Here is a 13,449-nt window from a genome sequence, read left to right on the forward strand (position 1 = left end):
ATCATGCATGAAGGAAGGCTGATGTATGTTTGATCCAGCCTTTAATATGAGCAGCAATAAGTTTCAAGGTTTGTCAGACACTGAACCACGGCATGCTGTTGATTAAACACTCCATTGCAGACCAAAAGCGAGTGAGTCATCAATTTTTACTCAAAATGAGTTGTATAAAACCACACATCAACTTTATCTGCCATCCGGTCCCGTGTCTGTGTCCACACCACACCCCCACCCCCCAAAAAAGAAAGAAATGTTGCCTGATCACTCTACCTACTAGTCTTCACTACTGGTGCTGAGGAGTACTGGATATGCTGTTCCAATGTGGTGCCCATGGCGGCAAACAACCATCTGTAGCTCATATTCCTCTATCTTCACTGTTTCACGTGTGACTCTTTCTTCAGCCAGCAGGAAAATGACGGTGTAAAGGGCAAATTCGAACTCTGGGCTGACACCAATAAAGGTGCTTCCAATTGGCTTGACCGAGCCCTTCCAGCTGAACTGGATGCTCAAAACTTGGTCATCTTTGTCAGGCTGAAAGCATAAACAAAAGAACAGAATAATGTCCAACACAGCTGTGACCGGACAGATACAATTTCCAAATCCAGATTTCTGAGGCCATTGCAGGATTCACTCATCCTTGCTGTGCCAGGGTGCTATAGATGGAGCACAGCCTTTTCCCTGTCCTCTGGAGTGTGCATGATCATTTATCTCAATTAAGCTTCAGCAGCGTTGCGATTCTGTAAACACCAGCGCTACTTTCTAAAATAGTTTTTGCAAAAAAAGAAGCTGGACTTGAGGGCATGCTAGTGTTTCTTCTGCTTATATACACGGGAACAAATTACGTTCAAAGTAGTTGAGCCCACGATTGCATCGTTGTGCCTTGATTCATTACCACAGCTTTTATCTCTGGATGCATTAGTCTTATTTGTAAAGGCACCCTGCTTGTTCTTACCCTGGTTTTGTTCTTCCGAGCAACATATCCCTTGTAGTCAATTTGGTGGCGCTTTTCCTGAAGGTAAAATTGCACCCAGTTGTGCAAACCTAAGATCTGTTTACCACGCCTTGTTTCTCCAACAAAAACATGTTCAAAACCACAAGAATCAGGTCTGTAATAAACCAAAGAATAATATATAGGTCTTTTATGTGTTTAAATAGTTCATATTGGCAGAGGTAAAAGGCAAGAAGATGCACAAGCTTGCTTAGGTTGATTTGTGAGCAGGTTTTTTTTATTTGTCTGGATTTGCTGGGTTTTCTTCCTTACCTTGCACAAAACTTGCAGTGAAATCTAGCTACTAAGTCTAAATTTGTATTTGATGGTGAAGGTTGCTAGTAATTGCCACAGATGCATCACTGCTGCTTATCCAGATTTTAGCAAGACTTCTGACACTGTCTCCCATAACAGCCTCATAGACAAACTGATGAAGTACAGATTAGAAAAGTGGATGACTGTCTGTGGTTGAAGGCCTGTGATTAGGGACACAAAGTGCAGCTGGAGGCAATTCAGCAGCGGTGTACCCCCAAGGGTCAATACTGTTAGTATCTGATCAGTAAGTCTTTAAACACGAGCAGTGTGGGAGCAATGAACACCTGATTTAGGCCATATTCTGAGGCTGTCTTCCAGTTCTGTGTGTAACAGATGGCACTCGGGCTTATATTTACCTGAGTCAGCATGGCGTCGAGATTATCGGGGCCATATCCATTAAACATACCTGTCTCCTTCTTTCCTGGCATAGAGCTGGAACCAGATGTCATAGAGCTGATATTTGAAATCGGCAAGGTTTGGCTTTGCTAGGTTTTTTTTAAGCAGATATTCATGAGCTAGCTGAAGGATAGAAAACCAAGATATATATACACAGTTTACTTTTTAATTCAGTGTTTTCAGTGACTGAAAGAGATCTGTGTTACTCACTTTCATGACTTCTGTTGCTAAGATAGCATCAAGAAAACAATTGTTTTCAACTATTTCTTCTGGAGTCACTACTTCTGCTACACCGGTTGATGTCTCATAGTTGTCCAATAAGGAAATAAAGGCTGCAGAAAAAGAGAAACTTTCAGCACTCTCATCCTGTTGAACAGGCCATATGCCTAACCATACATGTAATCCAGTCATTAGAGACTGCCATCATAAAAAGATGCCATGTAATATGCCTTGACAGCCCTTAGAGAAAGACATTCCTTTATGTACCAGATTTCATTCTCAGCTACACTCTCGAGTGGAGGTCTAGAGGTGACTCAAGGCCAGACCACCGCTGTACTTTTTAAGATAAACAGCTCGCTACGGAGCTTCCTTACGGAACAAAGTGCTGAAGCAATAATGACCTTCTACCAAAACAAATCATATCTGACCACCAAAATTACAGACACAGGCTTATGAACTTGAGCTATGCTGGCAGAAGGCTTTGCAGGCATTACTTCAGTAGAGGAATAATACAGCATAAACCTACATGAGATGGCTTGAGCTTGAGCATGTGGCCACTGAGTGGATGGGTTCCTTTTCTCCTTTGCACCCCTTTTGCCACCTGCACCCTCCCGTTGCTTCATCTACTTGTGCTCTGACACTCAGTGGGCTCTGGGGGCTGATTCAGCACACCACGCTGACAGAAAAACACTCGAGGTCAAAAAACCTAAGAAGTCCTTTCCTGCCAGGTTAGTGAGCTGAAGGGACTCGGCGTAGGGTTCAGCGAGTACCAGAGCTGCCCGCACTAGACACAGGATTGTATGTCTCAGAGGGGAGTGGGGGGAACAGAGAAAACCAGTGCTCCCCATTATGCCGGCTGTTCAATCAGATTAATGTAACTCTATCTGGAGAAAAGAAAAATCAGGGAAGGAAACATAACATTCATAGACATGCTCGAAGTATAGCCCCCCCAACAGAAATGCAAGAAGTAGCTGTGGACCTAGTGCTATCTGAAAGGGCTAGAAGCTGTGATCAAAGGAGAAAAGATGACTTTGGTGTCTTTTTCAATACATGGAACAACTTCAAAGCAAGGACAAGAGTCTCATCCATTTCACTTTGTAGTGGAAGAACCACAGAGACATTCAGGTTTTGCCTAAGGCACAAAAGGATGTTCTTCCCGAGGCTGAGGCTGCAGGTAACCTCCATGCAAATGTTGTGGAAACTACCTTCAAATGACATGTGGCCTGATGATCCTCACCACCTTCCAAATTATATATGATGTTATACTTTAGGCAAACACATAAAAACCAACACAGATTCTTCATGTCATTTCCACCATTAACAACAGAACAGGTCTCACTTGCAAAAGTTTTTATGCTCTTGAGGCGTTCTTCATTTACGTTGTGAAACAGATGTCTGGCTGCGCTGTCCTGGACAGCACCGTCACCTTGCTGTGTGGCACCTGCTTTTCCCTAGGAGAAACACCAGAGTAAACAATGAAAGAAGTAAGATGTCGTTAGAGGAGACAGTGCCTGCTTTTATAATAATCAAAACAAACCCCAGAATGTTACCAGGATTCTTTGTTAGGAACAGTCTTCCTATGAAACAAGAGAAGACATTACAGAAGAACTGCCAGCATAAAGAAAAAAGATACAATCTCTGAGACTGTAAGAGCCTGAAATGTCTCTGTTGACTCATTTTCAGAGCTAATTTTGATGACCCATATGATAGCTCTGTTCCGATCAGTAACCAGCTGTGCTACTATGCTATATACATCACAGATGATAAAGGGAAGTAATGTAGAGCCAAAGCTCCCTCTCACCACAAATAAATAAAAAGGAGATTTGCGCGCCTTCCTTCTCTGTTCATTTGTAACCCACAGACCTACCTCATATAGTTTATGAGGCCATGCAGTGCAGCAGAGGGGTTGTTTCTCTCCTGAGTCCCTACTCCCCAAGCTAGCCAGTCTAATTCTCCTCTCCTCCATGATAATACTTAAGCAGTCCAACTCCTGAGTAGGGTCCCTCAGGCTCAGCCTGTGGTTTCTCTTCCTGACTTCATGGCTGCAGCCCCAGCCATCGCCCCAGTGCCAGGGAGATGCCGAGGTAGCTCTGTGCAGCTCCACCAGCTTTGGACCTGTGCATCCCGATGCTCTGAAGTTTTCAAAGACTTCTGGTTGGCCACATTTAAGGGCATTTTAATCAATGTTGCTAATAAGCACATCCAAAATGGAAAGGAGGGTTTCCTGATGATTTTCAAGTTTCTGTTCTGAAAAGGGCATTCTCAAGGAAAGAGGGGTCTGGCTGAGATGGAGTTAGTTTTCCCCGCAGCAGCCCTCACAGTGCTGTGCTTTCTATTGGTAGCTAGCAGGGTGTTGATAACACACCAGTGTTTTGGCTACTGCTGAGCAGTGCTTGCACAGTATCGAGGCTGTCTCTCCAACATTTCCCACCCTCACCAGTAGGCTGGGGGTGGGCAAGGTCTTGGGAGGGGACATAGCCAGGACAGCTGACCCAAAATAACCAAAGGGATGTTCCATACCATATGACGTCTGCTCAGCAATACAAGTTAAGAGAAAGAAGGAGGAAGGGGGGCATTCCTTATTTACTATGTTTGTCTTCTGGAGCAACCGCTATGCATATTGAAACCCTGCTGCCTGGGAAGTGGCTGGACATCGCCTGCTGATGGGAAGTAGAGAATAAATCTTTGTTTTCCTTTTGCTTCTGTGTGCAGCCTTTGCTTTTGCTTTTATTAAACGGCCTTTATATTGACCCACAAGGGGTTTTTTTGCATCTCATTTTCTCGGTGCCCCCCTCACCCTACACTACCATATTGCCCTTAATCCTCATGTGACTTAGCAATTGGTTACCTGCAAGTCAATTGTGTAGTCTTTCCCAGGCATAAGGCGGTTAACATCCATATCCCACATCTCATTGAAAAGTTTAGAAAGTTCATGATTTATGGCCTTCCTGTCAAGAAATCCAGAGAAATACACATGTTAAAAAAGACACATGCTGTTATTTCTGCAAGTCACTTCTAGAGTCTTCTAATGTTATTCTATGTTCTGGATATTATCTTGTCATCGGGAGAGGTTTCTCTTCTCCCCACACCTTCCTGTCAGTGCTGCTCTGAAAACCATAGAGCTTACGTTTCAAGTTCATATCTAAAGCATGCAGGTAACCGGTAAGGAAACTTGAGCCTTCCCTAAGATTATTTTAGAATATATGTTAACAACGTTCTTGTTAATAAGCCTTCCTGCAGTTTTCCATGCACTGAAATAAAAATGAAGATGGTGGCGATTCCTTCAGGAGGACTCTGTGTACAAACCAGAGGCAAGCAGGAGATTGTTATCAGCGTGCAGCAACACTACACAACAAAAGAGGAAGCAAAGAATTCTCTCTGTGATGTTTTTCTAGCGGCAATCTTATATACAATGCTTCCTACCTTTTTTCCTGCAAGGCTCCACACTAGAGATGCTTTCCTTTGCCCATACGCGTGGTTATCCTAGCATAAAGTCAGCGTGATGAAGGATGACAACAGGGTCTGCACACAATAAAATTTGCTCATGCACTGATCTCTGATGCACATATGAACCTACCCAGGCTGGTCCTTTCCTCATTTTAATGGAATTTTGTCCTGCATAACAGTGTATAGTTTTCAGAAGTCTATCTGTTTGTCTATCAACAAGATTTAGGAAGGGTTGTTATTGTGATGAACTGCCCAAAGGTAGCTCCAGTTTCAAGGGCATTACGTCCACCCTAACACATAGGATCAAGACAGAGGGGAGAAGAAAGAGAAGTGGATTAATCTTTAAATGACTGACAGTTGAATGAATCAGTTACAAACTAGTGCATGCATCGAAGCCCAGAAAAGAACTGTTTGATAATTTTGAATTTCTCCTCCAAAGCAGATATTCTCAAGAAAAGAAAAAAGGTGCAGAAATTTGTCAAGAACAGGCATTTCTTTCAAATAGCCATTTGGGCAACTTGCCATGATTTTAACACCTGGTTCTCCCACACTGAACCAAGGCACCTTCAAGCCCAACTCTGAACCTCCTAACTGATTACTGTTATGTCTTTTCCTTCTGTTCTGGCCAGGATGGAGATACTTGCTGCATCCTCCAGCCAGTGGCAAATTCCATGCTCTCTAGCAGAAAGAGCAAACAAATACTGTGGTAAGGTCACAAACAGTCTTCTGACATGGCAGCCTTGACGTGAGGCAGCTTGAGAGCCAGGAAGAGCAAAAAGTGAGCCAGGCGGGAACCTGCCCCATCGGTGGCACATTTCTTCACATTATTGAGCAATCCTTTTTCTCCAGAATTGTCTGTGTAACTGTGGGATGGAGCTTATACAGCCTAAGATTAAAATCCTGAAAAGCATAAGCAATCTGCGCCTAACTCCTTGAGAGCTTGTTGCTCAAAGGAATTCATATCCCTGAGTTAAGAGCCAAAAGCAGCCGGTTTACATCAATGCACCACAGGATAAGCTGCAGCAGCTGAGGAGCATAAAGAACATATATGGTATTCATATTATACTCAGCATTGCTAGAGTGTGTCCGAAGAAGGGCAACGAAGCTGGTGAAGGGTCTAGAGCACAAGTCTTATGAGGAGCGGCTGAGGGATCTGAGGTTGTTTATAGTCTGGAGAAGAGAAGGCTGAGGGGAGACCTTATCGCTCTCTACAACTACCCGAAAGGAGGTTGTAGCGAGGTGGGCATTGGTCTCTTCTCCCAGGTAACAAGGGATAGGACAAGAAGAAATGGACTCAAATTGTGCCGGGGAGGTTTAGATTGGATATTGGGGAAATTTTCTTCACCCAAAGGGTTGTCAAGCATTGGAACAGGCTGCCCAGGGAAGTGGTACAATCACAGTCCCTGGAAGTATTCAAAAACCATGGGGATATGGCGCTTAGGGACATGGTTTAGAGGTGGACCAGGCAGTTAGGTTAACAGGTTGGACTCGATGATCTCAGAGGTCCTTTCCAACCTTAACGATTCTATGATTATTTAGAGTGCAATAGAAAGCAACCTCCTACAGAAGGGCAGGGCAGACAACTGTAACTACGTTGGCTGCCACACCTCAGTCTGCCTGCAGCTGGGAATCTGAGCCATCACGTACCTCAGCTGTGCTAGAGGCACTGACACTCCATTTTTGCTCGGACTCTGTGATATTTTGAGATGGTTGTTGATGGAAAATCTACAAGATCACTTGATTTTTTGAACTGGGTGTCAATACCTGAAAGAAGGAAAAGGACTAAAAATTCTAGTATATGGAACCAAAGGATATATTTTTTGCTAGGGTTAAACATGAATATGAAGGAAGATTTTTGCTTGGAACAAGTACTTGCGTGGATCTTTCAGTGCAGCAGAAGGAGGCTGTCACAGAAGAGCTGTGCTCAGCCCTTGCCCAAACCCCAGGCCCTGCTGATAGAGCAGAAGTGTGGCTTGTGGCATCACATCATTATCAGTACTGGCTGTGCAGCCCAAACGAGGCACCTGCTCGACTTCATGGGGAGTTAGCCTCACGGTATATCACAGAAGCCACCGACAGCAGCATTTTTATTTATTTTCATCCGTACCTCCACATTCTTTCCAGAGTCTTAAGAAGAGCGATTCCTTTTCAGAAGAGTTTACAAACGAACACTAAACAGAAACTTGTTCATCTCACCAGCTCAGCTGAATTCCCAAGAACAGGATCAGCAAATTCACAGAACAGTACCGGAGATGTTTTTCAAACTTCAAGCACCATCTGTGTTCGTGTTACCTTGGACTAACCTAATTTTATTGGATCACTTTTCTCCTGGGTTCTGAACCCTCCTGCTGTCTACTCCTCTGCATCAGCTTATGCCATCTCTTTGAGTACTGCTATATTATCTTTAATACAGTTTTTACTTTGGAAGTAACTACCAGTGACGGATAGAAGTCTGCTGTCTGTTGAACATCCAAGGTATGTGAAATATTAGAGGGAATATCAAGTTGCTTGTTTTGTTTTTTTTTTTTAAATATTTTGTTCCATATATATATAGTATTTTATATACATATATTTTAGTATGTATGTATTTTGGTAAAAGTCACCTATACAGGAAATCTGTCATCCCTTCAATACCTACTGCTTGTTCTTGGTCTGCTCTTGGCAGATTTGTCCTGTGTTTGTAAAGGACTGTAGGGCTCTCTTTGATCTTTCCTCTTCTAGAAATGTTATGGAATATCGCGTGAGCTCATGGAGGCAAGCTCAAGGTGTGTACTCAGGAGAGGGTTACAGCAAGAGCGTACCTACGGATTTCAATCCTCATATTTATTTAATAAATATACTTCTACTAAATGCATTCCCGCATTCAGAAAATGTGTCCCAAAACTCTAAAGTCACTTAATTTTATAAAATAAAAGCCTTTTCTCTCCTTTTTCTCTGCTGGGTGCTACCACAATATCATCATGGACTTTTCCTCTCCTTTTTGTTGTCCCTTTAGTTTTCAAACAGAGCAGAGCACCTGTACACATTGTAACTCAAGATTAGAATAAAGAAAAATACATCCCTGCCAAAGCAAAGAACTTGTTTAGCAACTTACATAGTCATCTTGTAAAAATTCTGTCTGGACAGTATTTCTTTAATAAAGGTCCATAAACTTAGCTTACACATATGGGGTGAGACAACTTCAAAGAAAAGGAGCCCAACACCTTCATGCAAATCCATGACACACAGCATTTAGGTAAGGTTTTCCTGAAAAAAGAGTATTGCATATTTACTCTCTGGTTTTCAATACGATTGCATGTATGACTCAAACCAGAGATTTTTATCATTAATTCTCAATCCCCTCCCTATGGTGGAATCTCTCAGCTGTTAGATTTGTGCTTTCACATAGAATAAATTAATTTTGTGCAAGAAGTCTGGCCAGTTGGATCTTGTCCAGTTGGAATCTTGCTTGGATGTGCTAACAGGTGCAAAGCACCACCCCAATAACAAGAACACTTAGTCTGCACTTGTAAGAGCTGAGAAAACTTTTGGGGGAAGCTCTTTGCAATAGTAACTCTAATGCACCACCAGTGCAGCTAGAGCAAAAGAATCTAACATCTCCATTTTATTATAGCTTGCAAGTGAAACATTCACACGGTGTGCCTATTTTTCCAAATTATTTTCTTGTATGAAGCCTTCATTCTGTCCAAAACAATGCCCCAAGAAGTCGTCTTTTATTGCTATAAATCAGAAATGACTCAAGACATGAAGTCTCAAGACATGAAGTCTTAAAGGGTCAGTGGTGAATCATGTGAGCAAGTCAACAGTGTCAAAGCAAGAAAAACATGTATTGCAAATGGGTCACATGGAGCCCTGCAAAGAAGGTTTGACTGAACATCTCTAAAGAAAATTTACCTTCAGAGATCCTTTGAACAACATCCAATTTTTAAAAAGCCTTTAATCTTGGCAGAGAGAAGAAAAGCATTTGGAAAGCCTGGTAAGCAGCCATTTACAAGGAATTTCCAATCATTTAAAAAAAAATTGGTTCAAAGGCTGTGAAATACATGCATCAACTTACATGGTTAATAGAGATACAAGCAATTATCTCAATTTTCCTCTTATACCAGTGTGTATTTTACTTGAGTCTGGTGACTTTCTTAGTTTAAAGTTGGTATTTGAAATACCAAAGGATAAATAAGACAGGTTTTGTAGGTGGAAAGGAAATTGCATTGTCAAGGGACAAACATAAGAGTGGGCAGTTACTCGGCAAACGCTCTGTCAAGGTCCTGGGCAGGCAGGTGAAATTTGGAGAACCGATTCTATGCTATCAGCTATGTTTAAGCAAAAACTGATCTTAGCATCACCTTATTTTAGCTAAAACAGCTTACGAATCAGTTGTCTCACCAACTTTTTACGCTGAGGTGAGTTAGTAAAACAGACTAGAAAGAGGAAGCAGGGTTATTGCAGTGCTGTATTTCACATAACTCCCTTTTACCCATCTCCCGGACGAATATATCCCATCCCCACTGCCCTTCACGTTAGAGAAGAATTAGTATGATTTTTCTCTTACCCATTCGCCATGTCAGGAAGAAGTTTTTCTCTTAGCAAATACACGGAGCAGGGAAAATGCAACCTGAAGCTCAGAAATCCTTCTGGTAGTCGAAGGCGTGGAGCTGTTTCCCTCTTATACTCCGCTTGCCCGCTGAGGACTGTCACTCAGCATGACAGGCAGCGCAGGAAGGCAAGGCAGAGGCAGGAGGTGCCAAACCCCACACGAGGACGTGGAGTGGGAGGGCAGTACCACGTCCTAGCCTCTCTCAGCGCAGGCAGGCTCAGACCAGGAGGTCGGAGCCACCTCTGCCAGGCTCCTGCTTCGCCTTGTCGCCGCAGACAATCAGTACGGCAGGGAATACAGAAGGCGATGGCAGGGAGACGCACGGCGACCGCCGCCTTCTCCCACCTGGGTTTTCTGATATGAACCTGACATCCTCGTAGGAACTGCAGACATGAGTCATGGCACTGCTTCTGGAGTTACATTGGATTATTTGTTAACAGATTTTTAGATCTCTGCATGAATTTTGGGCCCAGAAATAAGCTATTCAAGTCAGAGAGCCTTGACTGAGATGGACGGGCCATTCTAGTCTTGCTGTTCTGTATACAGTTATTATTTGACAATAGAGGGGAAGATGATAATAAATCAGGGATCAAAAAAATTATAGGTGGGAAAGAAAAATAAAAAACCGTGTGCTCCTCTATTTACAGCTAAAATTGTAAGTTGCGACCTTGTAAATATTAGGAGGCTTTATAACCAGGAAATGTTTTACAAAGGCAGCATTTTGCATGCACCACTGGAAGCAAGTGGTGGCAGGTGCCCGTAAGTGCAGGTACCGCTACCAGTGCCTGTCCTGGGAAGTGTGCAGTCATTATGTGGCTAAATTAACTTTCAGATGGTTTAAAGCTTATTTTTGTTTGGTTGATACTTTAAAAACTTTCTTTTTCATAATAATTAATTCCTGAAAAACATAGCTTCAGGTTTAAACTGTATATATGTATATAGAGAAGCTAAAATGGTTTGATGTTAGGCTACCAGTTATACGAATGGTTCTGCACCTCTGGTCCATGCACCCCTTCAGAGAGTCATATTAGAGCCAAACCAAGCTGCAGGTAATGAGGATGCCTGCCACATGGAATTGCATAGGGGGCAGGACATGCAGCTAGCTCACTTGAAAGTGAAGCTGCCTTCTGACACTGGTAGGGGAAATTAATGTATCTCAAAATTGAACATCCTTAATTTTTTCTTTAGCATTTTTTGTTACTATGTATTGCAGTTCTGGGTAAGCAAAATAAATGACAAAAATACAGTGCCTGTGTTTATCAACCGAATGCAGGAAGCCTTTTGCTAGGCTTTCATTTAAAATACAAAAGCCAGTGGGCATATTCTGTCCGTAACAAAGTTGCAACTCCTTTATCCACAGCAGCAGAAAGAGCCCAGATGGGAGCCCGGGCAATTTCCATTTACAAGCAGCAGCATCACTGGAGTCAGCGGGTTTAAGTTAGCCTTTGATAAAATTACAGGTCAGATCAGTTGCATCGCTAGCGATTTCATAACCAAACGTGTACTTAAATCTGTTGCAAAACTTCCGTCCTATGATTTAGCTGTTGAGCTAAGAAAAACTTAAGGATCCCAAAGAGTGTAAAAGGGTGCGTTTGCCAACAGAAATGAAGCACTGATGAAAGGCAGAGATCAGCGCAGAATCTGGGTCGTTCCCAGGTCTAACGCAGGCAGTAAGAAATCCTGAGCGTCCAGAAAGTGGCCTTGCTAACACTGTGGGTTGGCTTTCTCTACTGAAGAGACCAGGCAAGGCTTTGTCAAACCCATTGCACAGGGCAGTGTACGTTTGTTGCGCAGGAGCTGAGGTCAGGCTCCCCCTGCTCTCTGTTCCTCTTTTCTGGCACAAGGGAATGGGGAGAGTATTTGGCGCTGTCTCACTCACATGTGAACAGCATTTCCAAAGGAATGGGGCAATAGACTTGCGGAAGACGCCTTGCCTAACAAAGCTGCCACCTCAAGCATCAGATGCTGACCTTTGCCAAGGCCAAGGATCAAGGAAACCCTGTGAATGAGACCTGTTTCTAAAGCATATAGGCATCTCTGTGTCTTTCTGGCCTGAGTATTTTGCTTTTCTAACCAAGGTGGCCAATGGACAAGTGCTGGTTTGTCGCCTCTAGTCAGGTGCCTAAACTTCCCTGAAGAGGGAAAGGGCTCATCCAGAGTTAATTTAAACCTCTTCGGTGGATCTAGAGAGGGTGAGCAAGAACACTGTGCTTTACAGGCTTCCAGAGCAAAGCTGACAGGGCTCACACATGCACGAAGGACACGTTTGCGCTGGACAGGCTCACGTTTGAGCTGGACAGGCTCAGGGAGACCGAGTCAAAGCTGGCAGCTAGAACAAACACCGTGCAGATCTACAGCAGGCTCAGTCCTTTCCCCAGAGAAGCCAGAGCAGGCCTTTGGGTCACCTTTTGTGCGTGGATATAGGGAAGAGGAAAGTTTCTGAGAAACTGTTTGCTGGACATTCCATGGGAGCTTTGGCTATTGCTGCCAAGTCCCCACAAGCTGACCAACGCTGAAAAGCAGTGGCGATACGGCCTGGGCTGGTCAGTGGGAACCTAGCCTAGTCAGTGGGAACCTAGCCTAGTCAGTGGGAACCTAGCATAGTCAGAGCTGACTGAGAGCAGGGAGTGGGGACTTTGAGGTCTCCACCCTTCCTTAAGCATTAATTCTCAAGCTGGAGCCTCACCTGACAGATTGTCTCCCACCAAGCTCCACAGCCCCGGTGCCGAGCCTGTCTTTTAGTTACCTCCCCACTTTCCTAACCCTCAGCCTCTCAGTCCTGAAGTCCTTCTCTCTAGCCAATGGTGTTATATTCCCACCGCTTACTCGGGAGTTTCTGGTGCAGCAGCTGTCCTCAAAGGGAAAAGCAAGAGGATTACACAGCCAGGCGTTTTTTCCTCATAGAAATGCCAGGAATAAATAACTAAATGTCTTTACCTGTGCAGTAACGTGACCTGCTAACCTTTAGATTGGTCTGTTAACCTGCCTTTATTTACCAGTGCTAATTCCCAGGTTTAATAGGTAAGCCATGGATGACTTATGTTCTTACAGCCAGATGAGCTGCCTGCACAGTCAGCAAACCCAGAGGCTGGGAGAAAGCAAGTGCTTGGGGATGTAGATGGCTCAGTACCCTGTGAGAGCTGAGGGGCTAAGGGAAGACATTTTTTATTCGTTTTTTTTAATCTTAATATGAGGACTGTCAACCATACACCTTCCCTGATTTTGTAAGGAGAAACTGTGTCTAGAAATCATCGAGGCCTGTTTACTGCAAGTTAAGACATATTAATTAAAGAGCTTTGAAGCGTTTCACGTTTAGCAGAGACGCAAAGACGCATTTGCTTATTAGTCATTAATTTGTACACATCGATGTAAACCAATATTTTAGGCAGTCTGGCTGAAACATCCTTTCTTGTTGCACAGCCCAGTTCTTGTGCTTTTCGGATGAACGTTGCCATTAGTGAATCAGGCCGTTGGCCACCACCGGTCTAGACGA

The 13,449-nt window shown here is 43.6% G+C and overlaps 1 protein-coding gene across 1 annotated transcript; it reads right to left on the reverse strand.

The window, feature by feature from the left end:
- Positions 1 to 219: 219 nt before the first annotated feature.
- LOC309590025 (poly(U)-specific endoribonuclease-A-like) lies at positions 220 to 10,016 on the reverse strand. Its single transcript, XM_082310897.1, has 7 exons — positions 9,912 to 10,016; positions 4,764 to 4,863; positions 3,255 to 3,366; positions 1,907 to 2,028; positions 1,707 to 1,819; positions 950 to 1,103; positions 220 to 528 (listed from the first exon to the last, which is right to left on the reverse strand). Exons 1-7 carry the CDS (start codon positions 9,920 to 9,922, stop codon positions 271 to 273), a joined length of 870 nt encoding a protein of 289 aa, XP_082167023.1. The 5' UTR covers positions 9,923 to 10,016; the 3' UTR covers positions 220 to 270.
- Between the last annotated feature and the right edge of the window lie 3,433 nt (positions 10,017 to 13,449).

The sequence above is a fragment of the Platalea leucorodia genome (assembly GCF_965183815.1).
Source record: "Platalea leucorodia genome assembly, chromosome: 4".
NCBI lineage: Eukaryota > Metazoa > Chordata > Aves > Pelecaniformes > Threskiornithidae > Platalea > Platalea leucorodia.